Genomic DNA, 19964 nt, shown 5'->3' with positions numbered 1-19964 from the left:
AGCTGTTTCCCCTGCTTCAGGTCTTTATGCTAAGCTTATCAAAGACAAGCTGGGGTGGCTGTGGCCCAGGTGGTAGAGTGGCTTACCCACTAACCGGAAGATCCTCGGTGCACCATTTGTTCAGACCATTTAATATCGCCCTGCCTCTAGCTCCATACCTAGTGCACATTGATGTCTCATTTAACTCTTGACAGCAAATTGATGGAATTTGTATTACCCTAAATATCAAATCAGTCATTAAAAATAAGGTTGAACATCAGTGAACAGTTGAACAGCTTGAAACCCGTCCACCATGTCTTTATAAACTGTGTTTTGCAGAACGTACATGGTTGATTGGGCGGTACCAAACAGTAATGGGTGAATGAAAATGTTCACAACATTAGCTGTCATATCTGTTTTGTGCCTGTGGTGTAAAGCAAATCAGACGTGACAGGTGTTCTGGCTAAAGAAATACAAAGTTTCCAAGCAGTTATCCCATGATGCCACCTTTGACGCACCAGAAAAGTTGTGCAATGTGACTTTTAACAGAGCAACAAGTGAGCCCTCTGTCTGTCTCTGAACAGAAGGAAAATAGCTTTTATCTGATTCATTGCCTCCCCCCCAAAACCCCTGTATGGTACCTGTGCTTGTGTGTGACATGGCTGACTGGGCAGACAAGCTGTACGCCCACTGAGCAGATGGTGTTACTGCAGGATAAGGAGCCATCGTTTGGTGGTGCGTTCAGTGACTGGAGCATTTGTAGGGGCCCCACCGCACCATATGAGAGCTGATGGGTGGGGGTGGGGCAGACAGATGGTCACTTTTCCTTAAAGTTGTTTCCTATAAAGTTAGATGTTGGTTGCAGTGGTCCTTTACACAGATGTAGTGAGGCAATTATCTGCGATTTACATAGATTTTACAGGACGTGAAGCAACATATAGTAATTTATTATGTTATCTATTCTTTCTTACTTTTTTACCTGTGAAATAGTAAATGATTAGAAACCAGAAATCCTGCACACTGTCAGTCATTTATACTTTACTTATTTAGTCGCAATTTTTCAATCAGTAGACTTTTATCAGGTAAGATTCAGGTGATATACTGAATACTTGGAGGAGGCATCGCTGTGATGAGTTTGCAGTCTGGTGAGCAGCAGGGTCATTGCTTGTTTGTTTGTTTTCTCTCAGCAGAGCCATGTGTGTTTCCCTGCCTGAACGGAGGACAATGCGTTCAGTCGGAGTCATGTGACTGCAGTTTGTATCAGGCCACCGGACACAGATGTCAGACAGGTAAACCACACACCTGACATTCTTCTTTTTAGAACGTATTTGAGTCAATTTAAATGTTTTATGAGAAAAACAATCACCAACCTTTGGAACATTAAATGAACCGAAGCAGTGGGGGTTATTTTCACAACATGATATTAGTTGAGGGGAATTAAACTTGTTTGCTTTTTGTCATACTGCAAATAACAACAATGTTTGGTTTTAAGAGAAGTAATATGAAGAAACACCAAAAAATATTTCTAAGGAAACTTTGGGTTTCTCATTTTGGACAAATGCATTTGTACTGTTATTTGTACTAATTAAGAAATTTTTAGGTGAACTCAATTACCCTTTAGCTTTAGTAAAAGCCTAAAAACAGGCCAAAAACTGTCACTGAGGTGACATAATCTCATCTGTTTCTAATATAAATATCTGTAATTTTCTTGATATTGTGCTATAATCTGCCTTATTTTGTCTGCTTTGAAGACATTGAGAATAACTGGCAGAATTCTGCATTGGCACAAAAAGATCCATCAATCAGTATTTCTGCATTAACATTTAGAGCGTCTTAGGTTTGGAGAACAGTACATATTGGACAGGTGGACAGAAACACTCTTAAATCACACATTCTGCTTAAACGATAACACGTCGGGGTCTGTTAGCTAGTTTGGGAGTGCTTCAGCCCCTTAAGGGCTAAAAATTGATTAATGAAGCATAAAGAAAGATATGGTGTGTTATGAAGGGTGACTGTGAAACTAAATTATTTGTTAAAATGCATGTACTGGACTATAAGTAACTGGCTGTAAAACTAGATTTCCAAAGTGTTTTACTCAGACAGAACTTAAGTGATGGGAAATCCTTTCACCATTTCCTTTTTCCCTCAATTCATCTTTCAGTTCCAAATCCTGGCTTTGAGAGAGAGATGACATGTAGGACGTGGGGTCAGTACAACTTTGAGACCTTTGACGGCCTCTACTACTACTTCCCTGGCCGATGCACATATACTCTGCTGAGGGACTGTGAGGAAACCACCCAGGCCAGCATCATCATCCAGGTTAGTTCAGACTCAACAGCAGCCGGTCGAAATAAATCCTCCAGACTAGAAGCTGCCCAGAAGGTTTCGGTTGGACGCCTGCTTCCAGTTGAGGAAAGTTTGGGCTCAGTGGCGTCCTGCTCCAAAACACACTCTCCTTTCTGACTGCGAGGTTCAGTCTCAGCCTGAGGAAAAGATTTGCTCTGAAGATTAGTGAAAGCTATCTGGTTATTAGAGTCAATTACCATTAAATACTGCAATTACCCACTATGCCTTGAAAGCATCTGCAACAGACCAGGACTTTGTTCCCCTGAAAAGGGAGCAGATACTTTATCTGTGTATGGGAAAACCAAACCAAACAGGGAACATGAAAAGATCCAAAAGCATTATGATTATTGATAGTTTATTAATACCAGCGTTTAAGCGTCTTTTAGGGAGAGATGGGACAAAAACATATTTATTTTTTTCATTTGTGCAGGAGCTGGTTAAGTATTTTGTGGTTTGCTTGTAGCCCACAGAAAATACATTAGAGACATGGCTTGATGAAAATAAAACACAACTCTTAAACTCAAAAACTGAATAAAACTCAGTCAGACAAGCTCAAACTAAGAAAACAAATTCAGGCAAATAGGAGAACTTTTAAAGAGTTTTCAAATTATAAGGCTGGCTACATGTTTCTTTATGTCAACAAATCTCACGAAAAGTCCATCTCTCAATACTTTTCGACCTCCTGCCAGTGGCTCTCAGTCCAACACCATTTATTCCTACTGAGGATGTAAGCCTCTAAAAATGCCTCACAAATATAGTTCCATTTTTTAAAGTGCTAAATCATTTTCTAAAGTGGCAGGACACTTGATTTCCACATTGTCTCTTGCTGTTTGCAGGTTCACAATGACCCTGGCTGCAACTCTGCCCCCTACACTTGCCAGCGATCTGTTAGCCTCTTCCTTCCATGGGAGGGTGAGGTTCGGCTGCATGCCACCAACGTGACCTTCAAAGGCCAAAGGTCAGCAGTGTAACACAAGAAACAACAGAACATCTTCATGTAAAAATATAATTATGTATTTATGATTTCTATTTCTGTCTTTCAAGAATTCTTTCAGGATCTGGATATATTATTTATTTTAAATGATCTAAGTCTGCTTGCTCTCTATATATTTTATTTTACATGAATGTAATATGTTCTAAAGGTTTTGTCCTTACCTTTTTTTTAAATTAACATTTTATGTATATGTTGAAAGATTAAGGCTGTATATCAGTCTGTTCTCAATGACGATTCACTGTCTCTGCATTTAGTTTGCAGTTGCCTCATCACATCCACGACCTGCAGCTGGAGCACATCTCACAGTATGTTCTGGTGACGCAGCAGCACGGCTTCACGCTGGCCTGGGAGGGACGCAGCGGCTCCATCTACATCAAACTCAGCCCAGAGTTTGTGGGCAGAACCTGCGGCCTGTGTGGGAACTTCAACGCAGACGTCCAGGACGACCTGAAGACGAGTTTTGGTATGATCAGTGGGCAGTACATTTCCACATGTAGTTAGAACCTGCTTCAACAGTCTGAGCAAGTCACTTAACCAAGTTATCACTCGTAACATAATCTTACCTTGGGGTGTGAAAGCAGCTCAGCTTGTTTTAACGCCACCTGCATCAGCCTGTGTCTTTATCGTCCAGATTATAATCAGTTAGCACATACAAATATGCTGTACACACGTTCAGACAGATTGTAATCTGAGTCAGCCATCTGAGGATGTGTTCAGGGACACATTTGACCTCATTAACAAAATAATGTCAATCCAACACATACAGCCCGGGTTTAGTAGGTACGATGACAGAAGCACAGTAATATTTGGATCAAACCAGGAAGCAGAACAACAAGGCCACGCTCACATTAAGAGAGCATCTTCTTTGTTTTCAGCTTTATACTCGCTACCTACCTTGGAGGATAATCCATTACAGAAATAATTTAGCAGAAAACCAAAAACAGAAGACAAACAACAACAACAATTCTGAGATTTTGTGAAGTTAAATTTGGTTGTTTCTTGCATTTAAAAGGTAGTTGGTAGACTGTTTTTAAAAACAGTCCCCTAATACTTTAGATTTCTGTAATGGCTTATCGAACTCAAGCCAGTCTTTAAAAGCTAGTTTTCACATTGAACTGAAACCAGTGGCTGCCTGGACGGTAGGAAGTCAAACTAAAATCATAAAGCAGAAAAAGATGTAAGCAGTGATGTAAAGAATACGCAATTTGTAGTTCAAAATATGCAAAACAACAGGCCTTGATCCTCTTACTTCATTTGAGCAGATGTGGCCTTTTTAAAACAGTTTCGGTCTCTTCCAGGTGTGCTGACTCATGACATTGAAATGTTTGGGAATAGCTGGGTGGAGGCGGAGCCACATCAGGCCCGATGTCCCATGGTGCCTTCGGGCTTCTCTTCACCCTGTGCTGCAGTCGATGTGCATGTCCTACCGGTAAGGTGTCTGATAAAAATACATTTGTTTGTGATCATAATTTTGGATTCGGTTGAAATGACGATGAGTGAAAAACTGTCTTTCTGTGTTTTATGGCTGCAGAAAGTGGAGGAGGTGTGTGCAATGCTGCTTGATCCGCCATTTCAGAGCTGCCACGAATTTGTCAGCCCTTTGTCCTTTATGGCCAGCTGCTCCAACGACCTCTGCATGTAAGATTCAGACCTGCCTGTTGAGATACCTTGTGTTCATTTTGTCCTGGCCTTTGAAGAAACGCCAGGGTGTCTCATCATAACGGTTAATCAGTTGTGGAACACGAATGTCCACAACATTTCCACAGGAATCGAGCTATTTGTTTTTTGAGATCTTGATGATAATTTGTTCAAAATGGAAAGGATTGATCCTCAGGGGAGCATGAATGTGCTGAGTAAATGTCATGGTTAGTTCTTGAGCCCCCAAAACATTAGAGGAAAGATCGTTACACGGGGACCATGAATGTCCACACCACATTTAATGGGAATGGCCTGCAGTTGTCATTTGAATTGTGTCCAAAAAATACATGTGGAAGGGTTCATGCTGGAATTAAGCACCTGATGCACTTCAGCTGTTTATTTCACTTCCCTTCATGTGTTTTCCTTCGCTGACTCAGTTGGAAATCTGAGTCGGATGGATGCAGGAGGGCTGCACCATCACCGGGCTTCGATCCAGCACTCTGTAATGGGACCTAGAGGCAGACTTTAGGGGGGGGGGACCCTTAACAGTTAGAAGAAAGCATTTATTCAGTAGTGGGAGATGTACAGTTGGTGAATGTAGTAATTACAGCAGTGTGATACTCAAGCTTCTAAGGCCACCCCATAGGTTTAAATCATACAGCAGGTTATTTTAGCCTAATTTGTTTTCTGCAGGATTTCTGTGTTTCATTTAATTGTCAGTTAAGTTATCTACTTTTCTGACAATTTCTATATTAGTTTTTAAAACTTCTAGGTGCAGGATTTGAACATTTCTGGCTTCTGTGTCTCCCAGTAACATGATTTAAAAATTCACTATGAGCTGTACAGCAATACACACCGCCAGTCTCTCTGATCCAAACTTGGGATACTGAGAATGGACTGGTTTTCCCAGTGGGATTGTCTTATTTTTAATAATAATTTTATTTAATAATTCATTTTATACATAAATATTTTAGTAATCAATTTAATATTATTAATATCTGGCAATGGGGACTTTGAATTTTAAGTATCATCAGTGCTGCCTCTTTCCTCTAAACGCTGCTGAGTGCTCTGAACATCCATGTTGAAGAAGTGTTTAAAACTGCTCGCTATTTTCCCACAATGTTAACTATGATATTGTTTGAACACATCTTTATATCTTTAGCCAAGTGATGTGGTTTGAGATTTCTTGGATTTTTGCCCTTTGCAGTCCATGTCCACAAAGAAGGCTGTGAGCATGTTTGTTACTTTCTGGTTTTAAAATGATCCCATCAGCTTTCTCACTTGTGTCTCTCGGTGACTCAGGCCCATGATCCCGAACGATCCCTCTTTCTGTGAGTAACATTAGCCTTTGCAATCTGTTACTGTTAGCTCAGAGTTATTTGGAACAGAGACGAGTGCTGAAGACAAAACATTTTACTGTGTTCAGAAACACGTTCGGATGATACAATCACACTACTGCAAAGTTTTTCAGCTATAGCTTATTATTTAAAGCCTTACTGGAATACTTCCCCATTAACAGACAATTCTCCAGTTGTCCCTCATGATGGAGACACAGCTGCTGGCTAGTTATTTGTTTGAGCTGCACAATCTAATCAGGCTCTGTGGCAACATCTCTCCTGGCTCTGCTCAAAGAGTCCTTCTCTGTCTGTTACTCTGTTGAAGGTCGGGTCCCAACGGTGATGTGGTATGCCAGGTGTTCAGCGAGTACGCCCGGGCCTGTGCCCACGCCGACCACCCACTGCACGACTGGTGGCAGCACATTCCTCACTGTGGTATGTTTTTCCAGGTATTTTAAATTTTGTGCCGCAGAGGACAGAAAAGCTGCATGGTTCAACAACATGCTTGAGTTCCTCCTCTCTAATATGGAAAGGTGTAGCATTCGCTGAAAAAAGAAAAACAAAGAAAACTATTTGGAGATAGAGAATGACTTCTTTATCTCATAATTAAGCATCGTCATTGTAGTTTATGAGATCTTTATCTTGTAATTATGAAATGGTAATACGAGATATGGGAGTCACAATTGCGAGAAAATGTCTGTAGTTAATTTAGAGAAGGTTAGTGGAATAGAGGCTAGCTCAAAGCTAAAATTTACGTTGTTATTTTTGTTATTAATGTTATTTTTATTGATCGACTGTCTATTTGTATAGGCTACCTGATATTGCTGAGGTCAGCTGCAGCAGTTAACTGAAAAAAGTTATTGGAACAGGCAAGCTAACGGGCTGAGGACTTATATTACACCAAAAATAACCAAAATCCACTGAAATTCTTTTTATCGATCAGATATGTACTTGTGTAGCTTACGTAACTCTTAACTCACTACTGCGAAGGTCAACTGCAGCAGATCTATTTACTGTTCCACATCATCTATTACATAGCATAGTTACCTTTTAATAGTCAACATGCAAACAGGACAATTCAATTTATATAATGAAAACATTTAGTTTTATCTGTATTTCAAAGTTGGATTACTGCCTGTCACACACACACACACACACACACACACACACACACACACACACACACACACACACACACACACAGATCTGCAGTGTTTAGGTTCAACTGCCAGCAATCATACTTCTGTATTTTTGCGTTAGAGAGGTTTATTCAACTCCAAGAAAAGTTTTAAGACTGTAGTTTATGGCGTCATCACAGCAGCTGCTCCGATATTAAAGCTGTCCACTGTTTGTTTGATTTGGCAGCTGTATGGGCAGTCCCTTTTGACATATATGTTGTGTTTAATTTTTGCGACCAGCGAAGCAGTGTCCCCTAGGTCTGCAGCACAGGGAATGCATCAGCTGCTGCCCGGCGTCCTGCAACCTGGAGCGAACATGCATCGACAGCAAGCTGGCCTGCCTGGATGGATGCTACTGCCCTGATGGTGAGCAATGTCTATTCCCCCGAAAAGACTATCCCAGTTTTCTGTCCTTTATATAAACCACCATTAAACCACCTTTAAATGAACTTAGATTAACTTTTCTTTCGCATCCTTCAAAAGTGATCTACTTTTATTAACTAACCAGACATGACAGAAATATCCCGCATCTTCCATTTTGTCTGTATTCGGACTCCAGATTAAATCAAGCAATAATCTCCTTTCTATCTGTTTATCTGTCCCTCCTGTTTTCTCTCCTCAGGTCTGATCTATGAGGACGGTGGCTGTGTGATGCCCTCCGACTGTCCCTGCGAGTACCACGGCATGTTTTATCCGTCTGGACAGACGCTGCAGGAAGAATGCAACAACTGGTGAGCAGTGTTTAACCTCTCTCTCTCCATAAATAACTTGTGAAACAGTGATGAGTACCAGCTTCATGTTTTTTTACAGTTATTAAATTACATCTCTAATAACCTTCATTTCATTCCTAGTCTTGTCCTTAATCTTCTCAGATCTGATCACCTGGGATCAGTGATTCTGCTGATAATTTCATTCCTTTAATGTTCCCCACCTGTGGTCGTCTCTGCTTTCTATTTCAGCACATGCGTGGGAGGAGTGTGGAACTGCACTGACTACAGCTGCCCAGGTTTGTGCCTTCCCTCCGTGGGTGGTTACATTTTTACTGTACTGCAGGTCACATTCCATGAAACACTGTGATGGGAGGTGATTAATTTATTACAACCCAAAAATGCTCTCAACAAGTCACATTTTCCTCAAGCTTCTATATTATATATTTGCTGACTCTAGTTAGGCAGCAGGGAAGGAGTAGGCCTCCTACTTTGGGAATCAGAAAGAAAGAACCATTGTAGCAAAGGTCAAGGAAGTCTCCTATTTTGTGAGCCAGGGAGGAGAAAGTCTCTAGATGTGGTGCAAGGAAAACCTTCCTAGATAGGGAGGAAAAAGTAGCAAGAGTCATTATAAAAGGGCAAGAACAGCAGACCTTAAGCAACATCTGAATCAGACATTTATTCATTTAGCTGACGCTTTTATCCAAAGTAACTTACAATTGCTATATAAGTCAGAGATCACACACCTCTGGAGCAACTAGGGGTTGTGTGTAAGTGTCTTGCTCGGGGACACAATGGTGTCTCACAGGGGATTCAAACCCGGGTTGCTCACACCAAAGGCATGTGTCTTATCCACTGCTCCATCACCACCCCGAATGTCAAATAATTATTTATTTTAGGTAAGTTTAAAGGCAGATATTTGCTCCTGAGTGAAAAGTTGAAGAGGGTTAATTCTGGTTTTAAACTTTTCTTCATGGTCAGAAAACGAGTGCTAAAAATTTAAAGGTTCCTCATAACAAACAAGGGAAAAGGAAGCATCCTAGTTAGGGAGCAAGGCGGAGAAGGAGAAGCTCCTACTTTGGGAGCCTTTCTAGTCAAAGAAGGAAAAACCCTTAGACACTGCTATGAGGTTAAAGAAATCTGGCAAAAAAAGTTAGAAAAGCTTTCACTGATTGCTGTTGAAGTGCTATTGATCAAGGTGTCTGCCCATTAGCTACCATACTGTGGTTCTAAGTTGAAAGTTTCCTCGAAAGAATAAAGGCAATAAAATTGTCTCACTCTCTCTACAGGCGAGTGCTCAGTGACTGGCGATATGTATTTTCAGTCCTTTGACGGGCGGATCTACACCTTCCCTGCAACATGTCAGTATGTCCTCGCCAAAAGTCGCAACTCAGGAAAGTTCACAGTCACCGTCCAGAACGCCCCCTGTGGAGCTGTGAGTTACGTTTAATCTACATTATATTTATTTTATTTTTCGTTGCGATTTCTACTTCTTTTTCTGCTTTTGAAGCAAACGTCTCTGTGCCCCTTGCACAACTCTTCCACTTAAGACTCTGCAATCAAACTGTTTTGCCGCTTACAGGTTTATGCAATTTTCGGTCATGTAGATCGTATCATAATTTTAAGTGCCCAATAATCCCTGCTGAGTCCAGGTCATTTTTGTTCAAGAGCCATGCTGGGATTTAGAGAAATGAAAGCCTCGGGGAAATGTTGTCGATCACACTGTGGCAGATAATGAGCATGAAAAGCAACAAAAGACTGAGAGCTTCTTCTCCTCTCCCGTCTCTCCAAAGCCTTCAATTTCTCCGCAGCCTTTGAGCTGCTCAGCAAACAGGGGGCGATGGAGGGGAGGAGGCGAGATATAAAATGTCCCACTCATCAGAGCAGAGGCCCGAGACCTCTAACAGCCAACTGAACAGGATTACCTTATCTGGCCTGACTGACAGAGCTGTGGATGGCTTTGTAGTGAGGAGGGAGGTGAAGAGAGGCTCTGGAGGGTTAGGGGACTTGGACAGAGAGAAGGTTATGCGAAAACAGGAGGTGAATGATGGGAAGAGTAGAAGGAGGAGGGGGTTGCTAAAACCTTTTGGCTATGGGGCTCTGCCACTTATGAAAGAGACGATTCATAGAGGCAGATCGCTTACTGTCAGCAGGCTTCCTTACTTTAAAAATATCCGAGCAGCAGAGTAACTAATTGTACCTTTTCTAAAGTGATGTACTTAAGTACAGTTTTGATGTACTCATGATTTCCTTGAGTATTTACATTTGGAGACAGTAGCAGGTTTTATATTCAAAATATAACCAAGATTTTTATATTAGCAATGGATTACATACACATGAAATGTGTTGCTCATAGTGATGAACCTGTGGTGAATTGTCCCCTGACTCTGCAGTTTGCTGTTTTGGTTTGAGTGTACGTTATCTGCCCAGCACCAGATGGAGCGTTTAGCAGCTAAAGAGCCAGATACTATATTTCCCTAAGGAGTTGAAAACAGTGAATTTTGGACATTTTCCAGATGTTTTTAATCATCAAATTAAGCACTCACATTTCATTATGTGTCATGGAGCCGGTGATTTGAGAGTAAAAACTTCTTGTTTTCTTCTTTCCCTCTCTTCCCATTATGTCATTCTCATTGTGTGTCCTGTTATGTATCTGAATTGCTGCTGTTTGGGATAATGCCAGCATGCTTTATCAAGCCATCTTGTCTCATTTGCAGAATTTGGATGGGGCCTGCATCCAATCAGTTAACCTGGTTATTGACGAGGATCCAAGAACAGAGATTACACTGAGTCACATTGGAGAGGTCTTCATGGCTGGACAGTACCGCATCTCCCTGCCCTATTCTGACGGTAACTCCCTCATCTTTTATCACCTTCCAACATTGTTCACATCCAGCACCAGACTTTTTTCAGAACTCTGGCGGTCACGGCAGAGACAGATTGAATGACAGCTCCGCTATTGAACAGAAATGTTATAATACTTTACTTGGTTGGTGCTTGCATTGTGTTGCACAGAATGCCTTCCCTCTGAGTATTACTCCTTTTTCACAGCAGCGTGTTCATGACTGCGGCATTATGTAGATCGAGTCAACAGCCTTTTGTATGTTTTGTGTAGAGACAACACTTTATGTTCTGTTACAAAGAGGTACTAACAGAATACTTGAATCAATCAACCAGTCAATTCAATCAATCAGTCTATCTTTATGTGGAACCTTTCATGTACAATTGAAACACAATAAATTCCAGATATAAAGGAAAAGGAGGATTTAAATCTTAAAGTACAACCCCAAACAGATCCAAAACTACTGCTGAAACGATCAGCCAATTTTTCGATTCATTTTTCAACAGAAAATTAATCAACAACGCTTTTGATATTCAATACTTTTATCCAATTTATCAAGAGTGTCTCAATGTCAGGATCTCTTTGTTTTGTATCATAGTAAAAACTGAACAAAACAAGATATTTCATGACATCATCTCGGGCTCTAGAACAATTTCAAGGACATTTTTTATGATTATTTGATATTTTATGACCTAAACAATTAATTGATTAATTGACCAAATTATTGATGAAAATAACAATTAGTTGAAGCCCAACTCAAAGCATAATGAAAGTCACAATAAAGACAGAGTAGGAAGAATACATTTCCTCAGTTGGAATTGTCTGTATTAATTAATTGCTAAGCTAAAGACACGGCGATGTCACAGGCATTTTAATATTTTGAAAGCAGAAAATGTTTCTCTGAAACGTTAAACTTCGGGTTTTTCTTTAGGTTTGTTTATAAAGTTACCATTCTGCACTTACATCCAACACTAGTATCGGTAGAAATCACTGTCCGTCAGATTGTCAGTACTGCCAGTGTTCATTATCTCTTAAAGAGGAGTTTGTGGGTGCGAGTACCCAACAGTGATGTCACAGTGTACTGGCACACCCAGGAGTACATTGTTACCTCACTGCAAGGCCACAGGTTAAACAAATGGAGGTCAGCAATAAACTGGGTGAAATAGGATGAATCGTCACCCCATTAAGAAAGACGCTGTGCGCATTTACGCACGAGGTACAGCAGCAAAACGTCATTGATTATTTGAATCTCCCGACACTCTGACAGAATCGGTCAGCAGCCTCTCAAATCATGAAAGTAATTTGTTAAAGCACAAACCTATAGAAATCTATTTACGCATGATCCATCAGGGAAGCTACCGATTTTGTTAAGAGGAGCCCAGATACCTGGAGTGTGCAACATGCGTACAATGTCGACCATTGGATTCCCGCAACAGGAAATACTGTTTCTCTTTTACTCTGGATTTGTTTTTCTGGTGCTGAAATGTTTCTCGGTGTTGGTGAATTATAAAAAAAAAACAAAAACACAACTTACTTGTGGGTTAAAATGCGTTGTAGCAAGCGTTACCGAGATTGGGTATAATGTTAATGATTTCTTTTTAGCAATGCGTTATATTACTGCATTACAGCAAAAAGCAATACATTACTGTAATTGCGTTACTTTTGTAGTGCATTACACCCAACACTAGCAATGGAGTAATGGTTTTATGACCAGTTTTCCTTTTTGTTTGTATCATGCACACGGAGTACACACTGATCAACAGGTAGCGGTAATATGCTACCTGAGACGTAGCACTGCACCAGCAAAAAGCAGGGAAGAAGAAGATTGGTAGCTTGCGAATATGGAGGTAAACAACGCGGGTTTAAAAAATATTAAAAGCAAACTTTGCAAGTGTTTTATGCAGAAGTTGAATGCATATGTAATTATGTTAACCCCATCTTCTCCTCCCACATCACCCACAGACACCTTCCACATCCAGGAGCTGTCGTCCATGTTCCTCCAGGTGAAGACGGCGTTCGGCCTGCGTCTGCAGTACAGCTGGAATGAGTTTCGCCTTTACCTGCAGGCCGAGGAGCTGTGGAAGGACAACACGGTGGGCCTGTGTGGCACCTTCAACGGCAACATTCAAGATGACTTCCTGTAAGTGTGTGCCTGCTGACCTTTGACCCCTCCCGCGCCCTCTGCCAACCCCCCCCCTCCAATGATAAAAAGAGAGAGCATACTCCTGTTTCAGAGGCAGAGAGGGAGGTGATGTTGAAGTGCTCTCTCTCTCTCACACTCCCTCTCTGTAATGCACACTGGCTCTGCGGCTCGGCATCAAAAGCCTCGCTCTCTGATCAGCTCTTTTAGGCGGGCCAGATGAGCACCCAACTGGACACGCCGCTTCAACAAGGAATTTACTGTTAGTGGAATAGGGGCTCCACTGTACCGTATCGTAATGGCTGACCATAAAGGGCGGATGTTGTCTAACAGCTGTAAATGGATATACATCACAGTTGGTTACTGAAGTGGTCGTATGCTACTTGAAAGAAAACTGGAACTCACTTTGCCCGAAGCTCTCCAGAAAACACTAGAGGACACTTAAAATGATGACTTGCAGGATCTTCTATTTTATATTTTGTCTTTAGTTCTAAGCACTGACTTATGTTGTCTTTTTAAAATGCTGTTTTGGTTTTACTATGCTTAAAGCAACATGATGTTAGATTCGTTTTTCTGTGCGATTTAGCGCACGCACCATTTCAGAGTGTAATTCCCCGTAAATAAGGATAGCTGTTCACTGCTGAGTAATGTTGGAAAAAGTTAGAACAGTTACGCAAAGCAACTTGAAACTTTGGTGGAAACAGCAAAGCCAGAAAGCAACAGAAACAAGAGCACTTACAGTAATATCGCAGATGTCTGAGTGTTGTTATGTAGTAAGTTTGCTAACATCAACTCAAGATTTAGAGCTTGCGGCTAAACTTCTGGCTGATTTTGCTCGAGTTGACAACTTTGCTAACACAGTCAAATATCAAGCAAGCGCAACAACACAATACATTTTGTGCACAGAATTCAAATGTTATGGGCTTGAAGCAGTAATGACAGAGAGGCCATTCTCCCTTTTACAAGTCAGTGTAACATGAAAATGATTTTGAAGCTGTTATTTTAAGATAAAAGTACAACATAATGTTGCTTTAAAGCTACACTAGTTAAATTTGACTGATTAACAGCTGTTTAGACATTTAGGGGCCAAAACAAACAGCACAGTAAGTCAGAAACAGTCATTTCTCTTTTCCTCTGGTACTCTGAATTCAAAAGTAAAGTGGGTCCTAATCGTGTGAGAGGCTGAGGCACAGGAGGGACTCATGTCATGCCAATCCCTGAATGCCAGCAGACTGCAGAGAGGGCTGTTGAGACATCTAAATAAAATTTCACATTTGGGTGGCAAATGTCTCTTTAAAGGTTTAAAAACATATATTTATCTGTCACTGCATCCAGTTTGACAGACAGTTGCTTTAAGTCCTGTCTTTTCTTTCTTTGTTGGAAAATGGATGTTGAACATTTCAAGAATTTATAATTTGCAACATATGTGAATCTGCCATCTGTCGACAAGATGGTACCTCCGTTTTCTCATCTGGAGAAATAGGGCCTTTCTTTTGAATGCTTGTATTGATTCCCATGTGGGCTAGGAATCTGTTGTAGCACTAGCCATCACTATCCATCCATCTAGTTCGTCTATGTTGTTGTAATGAATCTGTGCTCTCGTTTACCTGCAGATCCCCATCAGGTATGATAGAAAGCACTCCGCAGCTGTTTGGAAACGCCTGGAGAGTCTCGTCAGCCTGCTCGCCCAGCCTGAGTACGCCTCAGCTCGACCCCTGTGACACACACCAGCAGGCCGGTCAGTCCATCTTCTTCCACAATGTTATTTATTATCCACATAAATATTCAGTGTCTTATTTATCAGGTAAGAGTGTATTACTTTATTGACAGATAATTTGTTTTTACAATCCTAAGTAATAAAGAATTCAGATGTTGTTGACATTTAATTCTGCATAAACAAACAAAGTTAACACATTTTTATTCAAGGTCTATATTTTAATAATGTCATCATGTAATCTTTGAAGCAAAAAGTTAGCACTCAAGGCTAAACTGTGCTTGTCACATGTCTGCAGCTGCTTCACAGCAAACATATTATAGGTTCATGCTCTCATCAGATTGCTGTCGGGCTGTGAAGCAGCTCAAGACGCATTCATTTACATGGATGTGTTTGAATCACACAAAAGTCAATGTAACTTAAGGTTTGTCCACAGATTGTTTGTATATACTGTATCTGTACATTTTCAGCTACTAGCCTTGTTAATTTCTGCCTCCATGTGTGTGACGTGATGTCGATCTGCTCCTTCCCCTGCTTAGTGGCCTATGCCTCAGAGATGTGTGATGTCCTGAACCAGGAGCTGTTCTCCGCTTGCCATGAGTACCTCAGCCCGACATCCTTCTTTCAGCAGTGTCGCTCAGATACCTGTAAGTGCGGGACGCCTTGCTTCTGCTCTGCGCTGGCCCACTACGCTCGTCACTGCCGCAGATTCTCTATCATCATCGACTTTCGATCGCAGATACCCGACTGTGGTGAGTAAATATGTATACAGATCAAAGAGTCTGGTTTGTCTCTGGATTCATCTTTTGTTACAGGCAGATGAATTTATGAATTAATTATAATGATGCATTGAAGGAAGGCACAGCACCACAAAATCCTATCCCTGAAATCTTTGCAGACCTTTCTTTATTTCCTTCTCGTTATTGAGACCAAAATGTTAAAAAAAAATGTGTTTCATACCGTGCCTTACTGATGCAAATTACAGTAGCTACTTAAAGGTTACAGCTGTTAAAGGGGAACTCCACCGATTTCACACATCAAAGTCTATTTACAGATCTTGGAGAGTAGTACTGCATTCATGAAATAATTGTATTTAGTTTAGTGTCCAGAGGGAGCTGTGTGAAATCTGATAAATTGCCTCAACTGATGTCACTATATGTATACTATATGAACTGAACTGTCAGCTGTTGAGTTGCATTGTGGGTTATGCAGGTGGTTAAGGTTGTGCAAAATATGTACTAAATGCAACTCATAAATTGGGTTAGAGTTGTATATCTTAGAGAGCTATATATGTTTGTGTGTGAGAGATGTTTCTTTCTTTGATTAACTTACCAGTAATAATTAATAATTGATATCTAAAGTATATTAAAAAGCAGCTATAATCAATATTTTTAAAAATAAATAACATGTGAAAAAGAACATAGTGGAACATTTAGCAGTTAACATGTTCGCCATATCAATTTAAATGGTTATGATATGTTAATGTTGTGTTCAGAAATTGTTTCCGCTGCCCCAGAAAGTCAGTTATCACAGGTTTTAATGCGATGACATTAGAACAGCAATATCCAAAAGATACTGTGTTGTGAGACAAAGTATGGAAAAATCACACTGAGCAGCTTCCTGCTGACTTAAATGATGAGGTAATGTGGAAATCTCAATCCTTCAGTTAACCTCGTGTCTCTCTGCAGCGGTCACCTGTCCTGCCACCATGCAGTATGGCACCTGCATGTCGTCCTGCCAGCGCCGTTGCTCCGCCCTCTCTGTCCCGCAGCACTGCGGGGAGGAGTGTGAGGAGGGCTGCGTCTGCCCTCAGGGGTCCTTCTACAATCATCGAACACAAACCTGTGTGCACAGGTGAGGCTGAGGGGGTGGAGTCTTCTTTTTTTTGTGCAAAATAGCAACACGAGTAGAGAGAATAATTATCAGTCAGTAAAATATTTTTTACTGCATTTAGAAGATAAAATTCTAATATCCATGGCGTCATTTTAGCGTTAAGTTCAGAAGGAAATCAGTGGCCGATTGTCCTTGTTGTGTGTCGGAGCAGCTCCAGCTCTGCCTGCTGCCGTGTTGTGGAGGGTTGTGAAGGCCCTTAAACGGCTAACTGGCTGGAGTCACTCCACCAAACAAATCCTCTCAAAGTGATATTTGTATCTGCTCTGAAGTTTAGGTCAGCCTTTAAGTGGAAAGCCTTGTATCTTTCCTGCAGACGTTATAGAGCCAGAGGACCTCAGTAATTGTGCTCTCCCTTTCAGCCTGCTCTGCCCTAGAAGACATGCAGCTTAATTCCTCTTAAATGTCCCAGGTTTTTACATCCTAGTGCAGCGCGGTGCCTTACTTACCATGTGATAGAGTTACATCAAGGAATTCACCGTGAAACCCCCCTTTCATTCCCACTCGATCTGGGGACGACACAGATATCTGATAACCAGTGAGAAAGAATTTGTAGTACAGAGGCCGATGTGTGGCGCTGGCCTATATGTTACACGGCTTTCAGACTCCGCTAAACACAGTTCACCACAACGTAGATCCACTGTAATTTTTTGATGTTTTTATAAGAAGAATTTTGTAGATTATGTTTTTGAAAGGAGGTCTGGTTGTCGACATCTTGAGCTCTGATTTCAACTCCTAAAGCTTTTCTGTCCCCTATCCAATTACCTGTAATACTCTGTTTAAGGTAACACAGAGCCCTCTTTAACATAGTTCTTTACACAATAACGAGCAAACTGAGCAGGGTCTGGTTTACGTCACTCAAACCCTGATGTGTAATTTTCAATTTAGGAGGTTTCTGAAGATCTTTGGACATCTAATTAAAAGCTTCAATATACTCACTTCCTGTTGCACTCAACAAAGAATTGCATCTGTTACATGAATATTGATGTTTTTCCTCCCTAATTTACTTGTTTACTTTGTTTTTTCAGGAGTGAGTGTCCATGCAGTTTCCTCGGAGCCGATTATGAACCAGGAGATGTGATCATGACGTCAGCAGGTGTTCAGTAAGATCCTGTCGTCCGTCAACGTCCTCCTTATCTTAACCCTCAAAACATTTCTACATTTTAAAAAAAATATTTCAGCTGTTTCTTTTTTAACACTTTTAAGTTCAGGCAATTCAGGTAGCAAACAGTTAGAGAAAGCAGAGATAATAACTGGAGTCAGTCAAAATAATCCTTTATCGTGGATGAGAAGCTACAACCAGAACACAGGACAGAGACAAAGCTGTCTAAAGCTAAAGTTTCCACTTTGATGTGGGTCAGATTTCCGTTCATTCAATAAAACCGACAATAACTCCTGTCAGTCACGACCCAGACAAGCAGACAAAGTGCTTGTCTGGGTTCTCTCATATGGTGCTTGACAAAGAATAATCAATCACACTGGCATTGCCCTCAAGAGATCCTTGTATTTAATTTCATGTTTATTAATCTATTAACCTCCATGTAGTTTCTGTCTCTACCTTCATTCTGTATCATCACGGTCCCGTCCTCTCTATGTTCTCTTGCAGACTCTGTCTAAACGGTAAACTGATGTCCCAAACAACAGACAGTGGTGAGTAACTTTTATGTTTTTCACTTCATTTTTGTTATATTTTTTAATCTATTCTTAAGTAAGCAGGTGTTTTGTTTTTTTGTGGCTCACTGGGTGAATGTGAGGTAGTCGTGCCAGTCATCGGTGTCACCCTCCCTCTCTCTCCCACTCTTACACCAGAGCACACTTACTGAGGTGGACATAAAAAATAAAAATGATACCAGTTTTTGTTCTGTTTACCCGACATTAATTATAAGCCTTAATTGTTGTGGAACTCAAAACATAAGAGGAATGGGATGAAAGAGTGAAAAAGAATGGAAATGGAGCCAGCCTGGTATACAGTAATACTGGAGCTCCTGGATCTTATATTGTTTCTTGAAGGTGCTTTGAACATTACAGCACCTTACTAACCTGTGATTTCTTCTTCTCCTCAAACAGACAGGCTGTGTCCAGCTGGTCAGCTCTACCAGAACTGCTCAGATGGAGAAGGTGGCCTCCTGTCAGGAAGTGGCGTGGCCTGCGAGCGCACCTGTGAATCCTACTTGCTCAACCTCACCTGCTCCACACATGAGCCCTGTGTGCCCGGATGTACCTGCCCCCCTGGGTGAGTGACACCTTGCACAAAAAAGCATAGCACAAGTTCACTTCCAACTTTATGGAACCACAAATCACTAAATCACTGGTGTGCCACTTTAATTTAAAAGTAAAATGTATTTGAGCAAATGATGTGTGACACAATTTTGATTTACAAAACAATTATTTGTTTTCATATTTTAAAAATGCCGTGAATGTGAAATGTACTTTGCACTTTAAAATAAAAATGCAAACTGGGCTGTTGCTTTAAGTCCATTTCACATTTAACCTTTGGGGGGTTTTTAAATCAGCAAACACAATCTATTGCATCATACAGAACCATTGATTTCTTTGATAATCTTTATCACATCTCATACAGTATCACCTTTTCAATACCTTGCAAATTATTTTCATTTTCTCCCTCCTTGATGCTGAGGTTGAATTTTGAAGGGGCGGACATGTTTACTCTTGACGTGTTTGTGACCTGAGAGGTAGTGACTGGATGGTTTGAGTCCTCACAGCTATTGGAAGAATGTTGTTACAGAAACTCAAAGGGTCCCACTGCTAATGTGGTTGTGAACCTTGAAATGTTCCTGTGTGGATAGTTGTCTTGGTCAGCTGTCAGCTTTGAAGGTGACTCAGGAGCGTGGCCTTTTTCTTCATAGATAAAGGTTAAGAAATGACTGTGTAGGCTTGGTGAAATCTAAAGCTCTGAGTGTACCAGTCTGACTATGTCACTGAAGCTGGGGTCAGTAGGGGGGTCGGACTGCGGACTGGTTAAAGACTCTAAAAATGTCACACAAGCCAGGAATAATCCTCTTCCTCCTCCTCCTACCTCTGCAGGAGGATGGCACCGGGTCAAGGATAAAAAAAAATCCCTGTATCTGGTGACGCTCATGGCCTGGAGGAGGCTGGGTGTCTTCATACTGGCATTGATCACTATTGATGATGACCACGATTGGTATAGACAGGACAACTCCAACCACTGAGGACTTTG

At 41.0% G+C, this 19964-nt stretch overlaps 1 protein-coding gene across 1 annotated transcript in view; it reads left to right on the top strand.

The window, feature by feature from the left end:
• The window catches only part of otog (otogelin), a 64619-nt gene that overhangs the window by 2268 nt on the left and 42387 nt on the right, over positions 1 to 19964 (top strand). The window contains exons 2-20 of the mRNA XM_046033220.1: positions 1167 to 1268; positions 2141 to 2298; positions 3162 to 3283; positions 3574 to 3782; positions 4618 to 4748; positions 4851 to 4957; positions 6620 to 6729; positions 7713 to 7838; positions 8095 to 8203; positions 8432 to 8478; positions 9469 to 9614; positions 10897 to 11029; positions 12984 to 13161; positions 14775 to 14899; positions 15415 to 15627; positions 16564 to 16729; positions 17794 to 17868; positions 18372 to 18415; positions 18833 to 18998. Of these exons, the coding sequence (XP_045889176.1) occupies positions 1167 to 1268; positions 2141 to 2298; positions 3162 to 3283; positions 3574 to 3782; positions 4618 to 4748; positions 4851 to 4957; positions 6620 to 6729; positions 7713 to 7838; positions 8095 to 8203; positions 8432 to 8478; positions 9469 to 9614; positions 10897 to 11029; positions 12984 to 13161; positions 14775 to 14899; positions 15415 to 15627; positions 16564 to 16729; positions 17794 to 17868; positions 18372 to 18415; positions 18833 to 18998 (2467 nt within the window). The remainder of the gene's footprint in view (positions 1 to 1166; positions 1269 to 2140; positions 2299 to 3161; positions 3284 to 3573; positions 3783 to 4617; positions 4749 to 4850; positions 4958 to 6619; positions 6730 to 7712; positions 7839 to 8094; positions 8204 to 8431; positions 8479 to 9468; positions 9615 to 10896; positions 11030 to 12983; positions 13162 to 14774; positions 14900 to 15414; positions 15628 to 16563; positions 16730 to 17793; positions 17869 to 18371; positions 18416 to 18832; positions 18999 to 19964) is intronic.

This window comes from Micropterus dolomieu, linkage group LG20, assembly GCF_021292245.1.
Source record: "Micropterus dolomieu isolate WLL.071019.BEF.003 ecotype Adirondacks linkage group LG20, ASM2129224v1, whole genome shotgun sequence".
NCBI classification, from domain to species: Eukaryota; Metazoa; Chordata; class Actinopteri; order Centrarchiformes; family Centrarchidae; genus Micropterus; species Micropterus dolomieu.
Note: the sequence above shows the minus strand (reverse complement) of the source record. Positions and strands in the feature narration are given on the sequence as shown.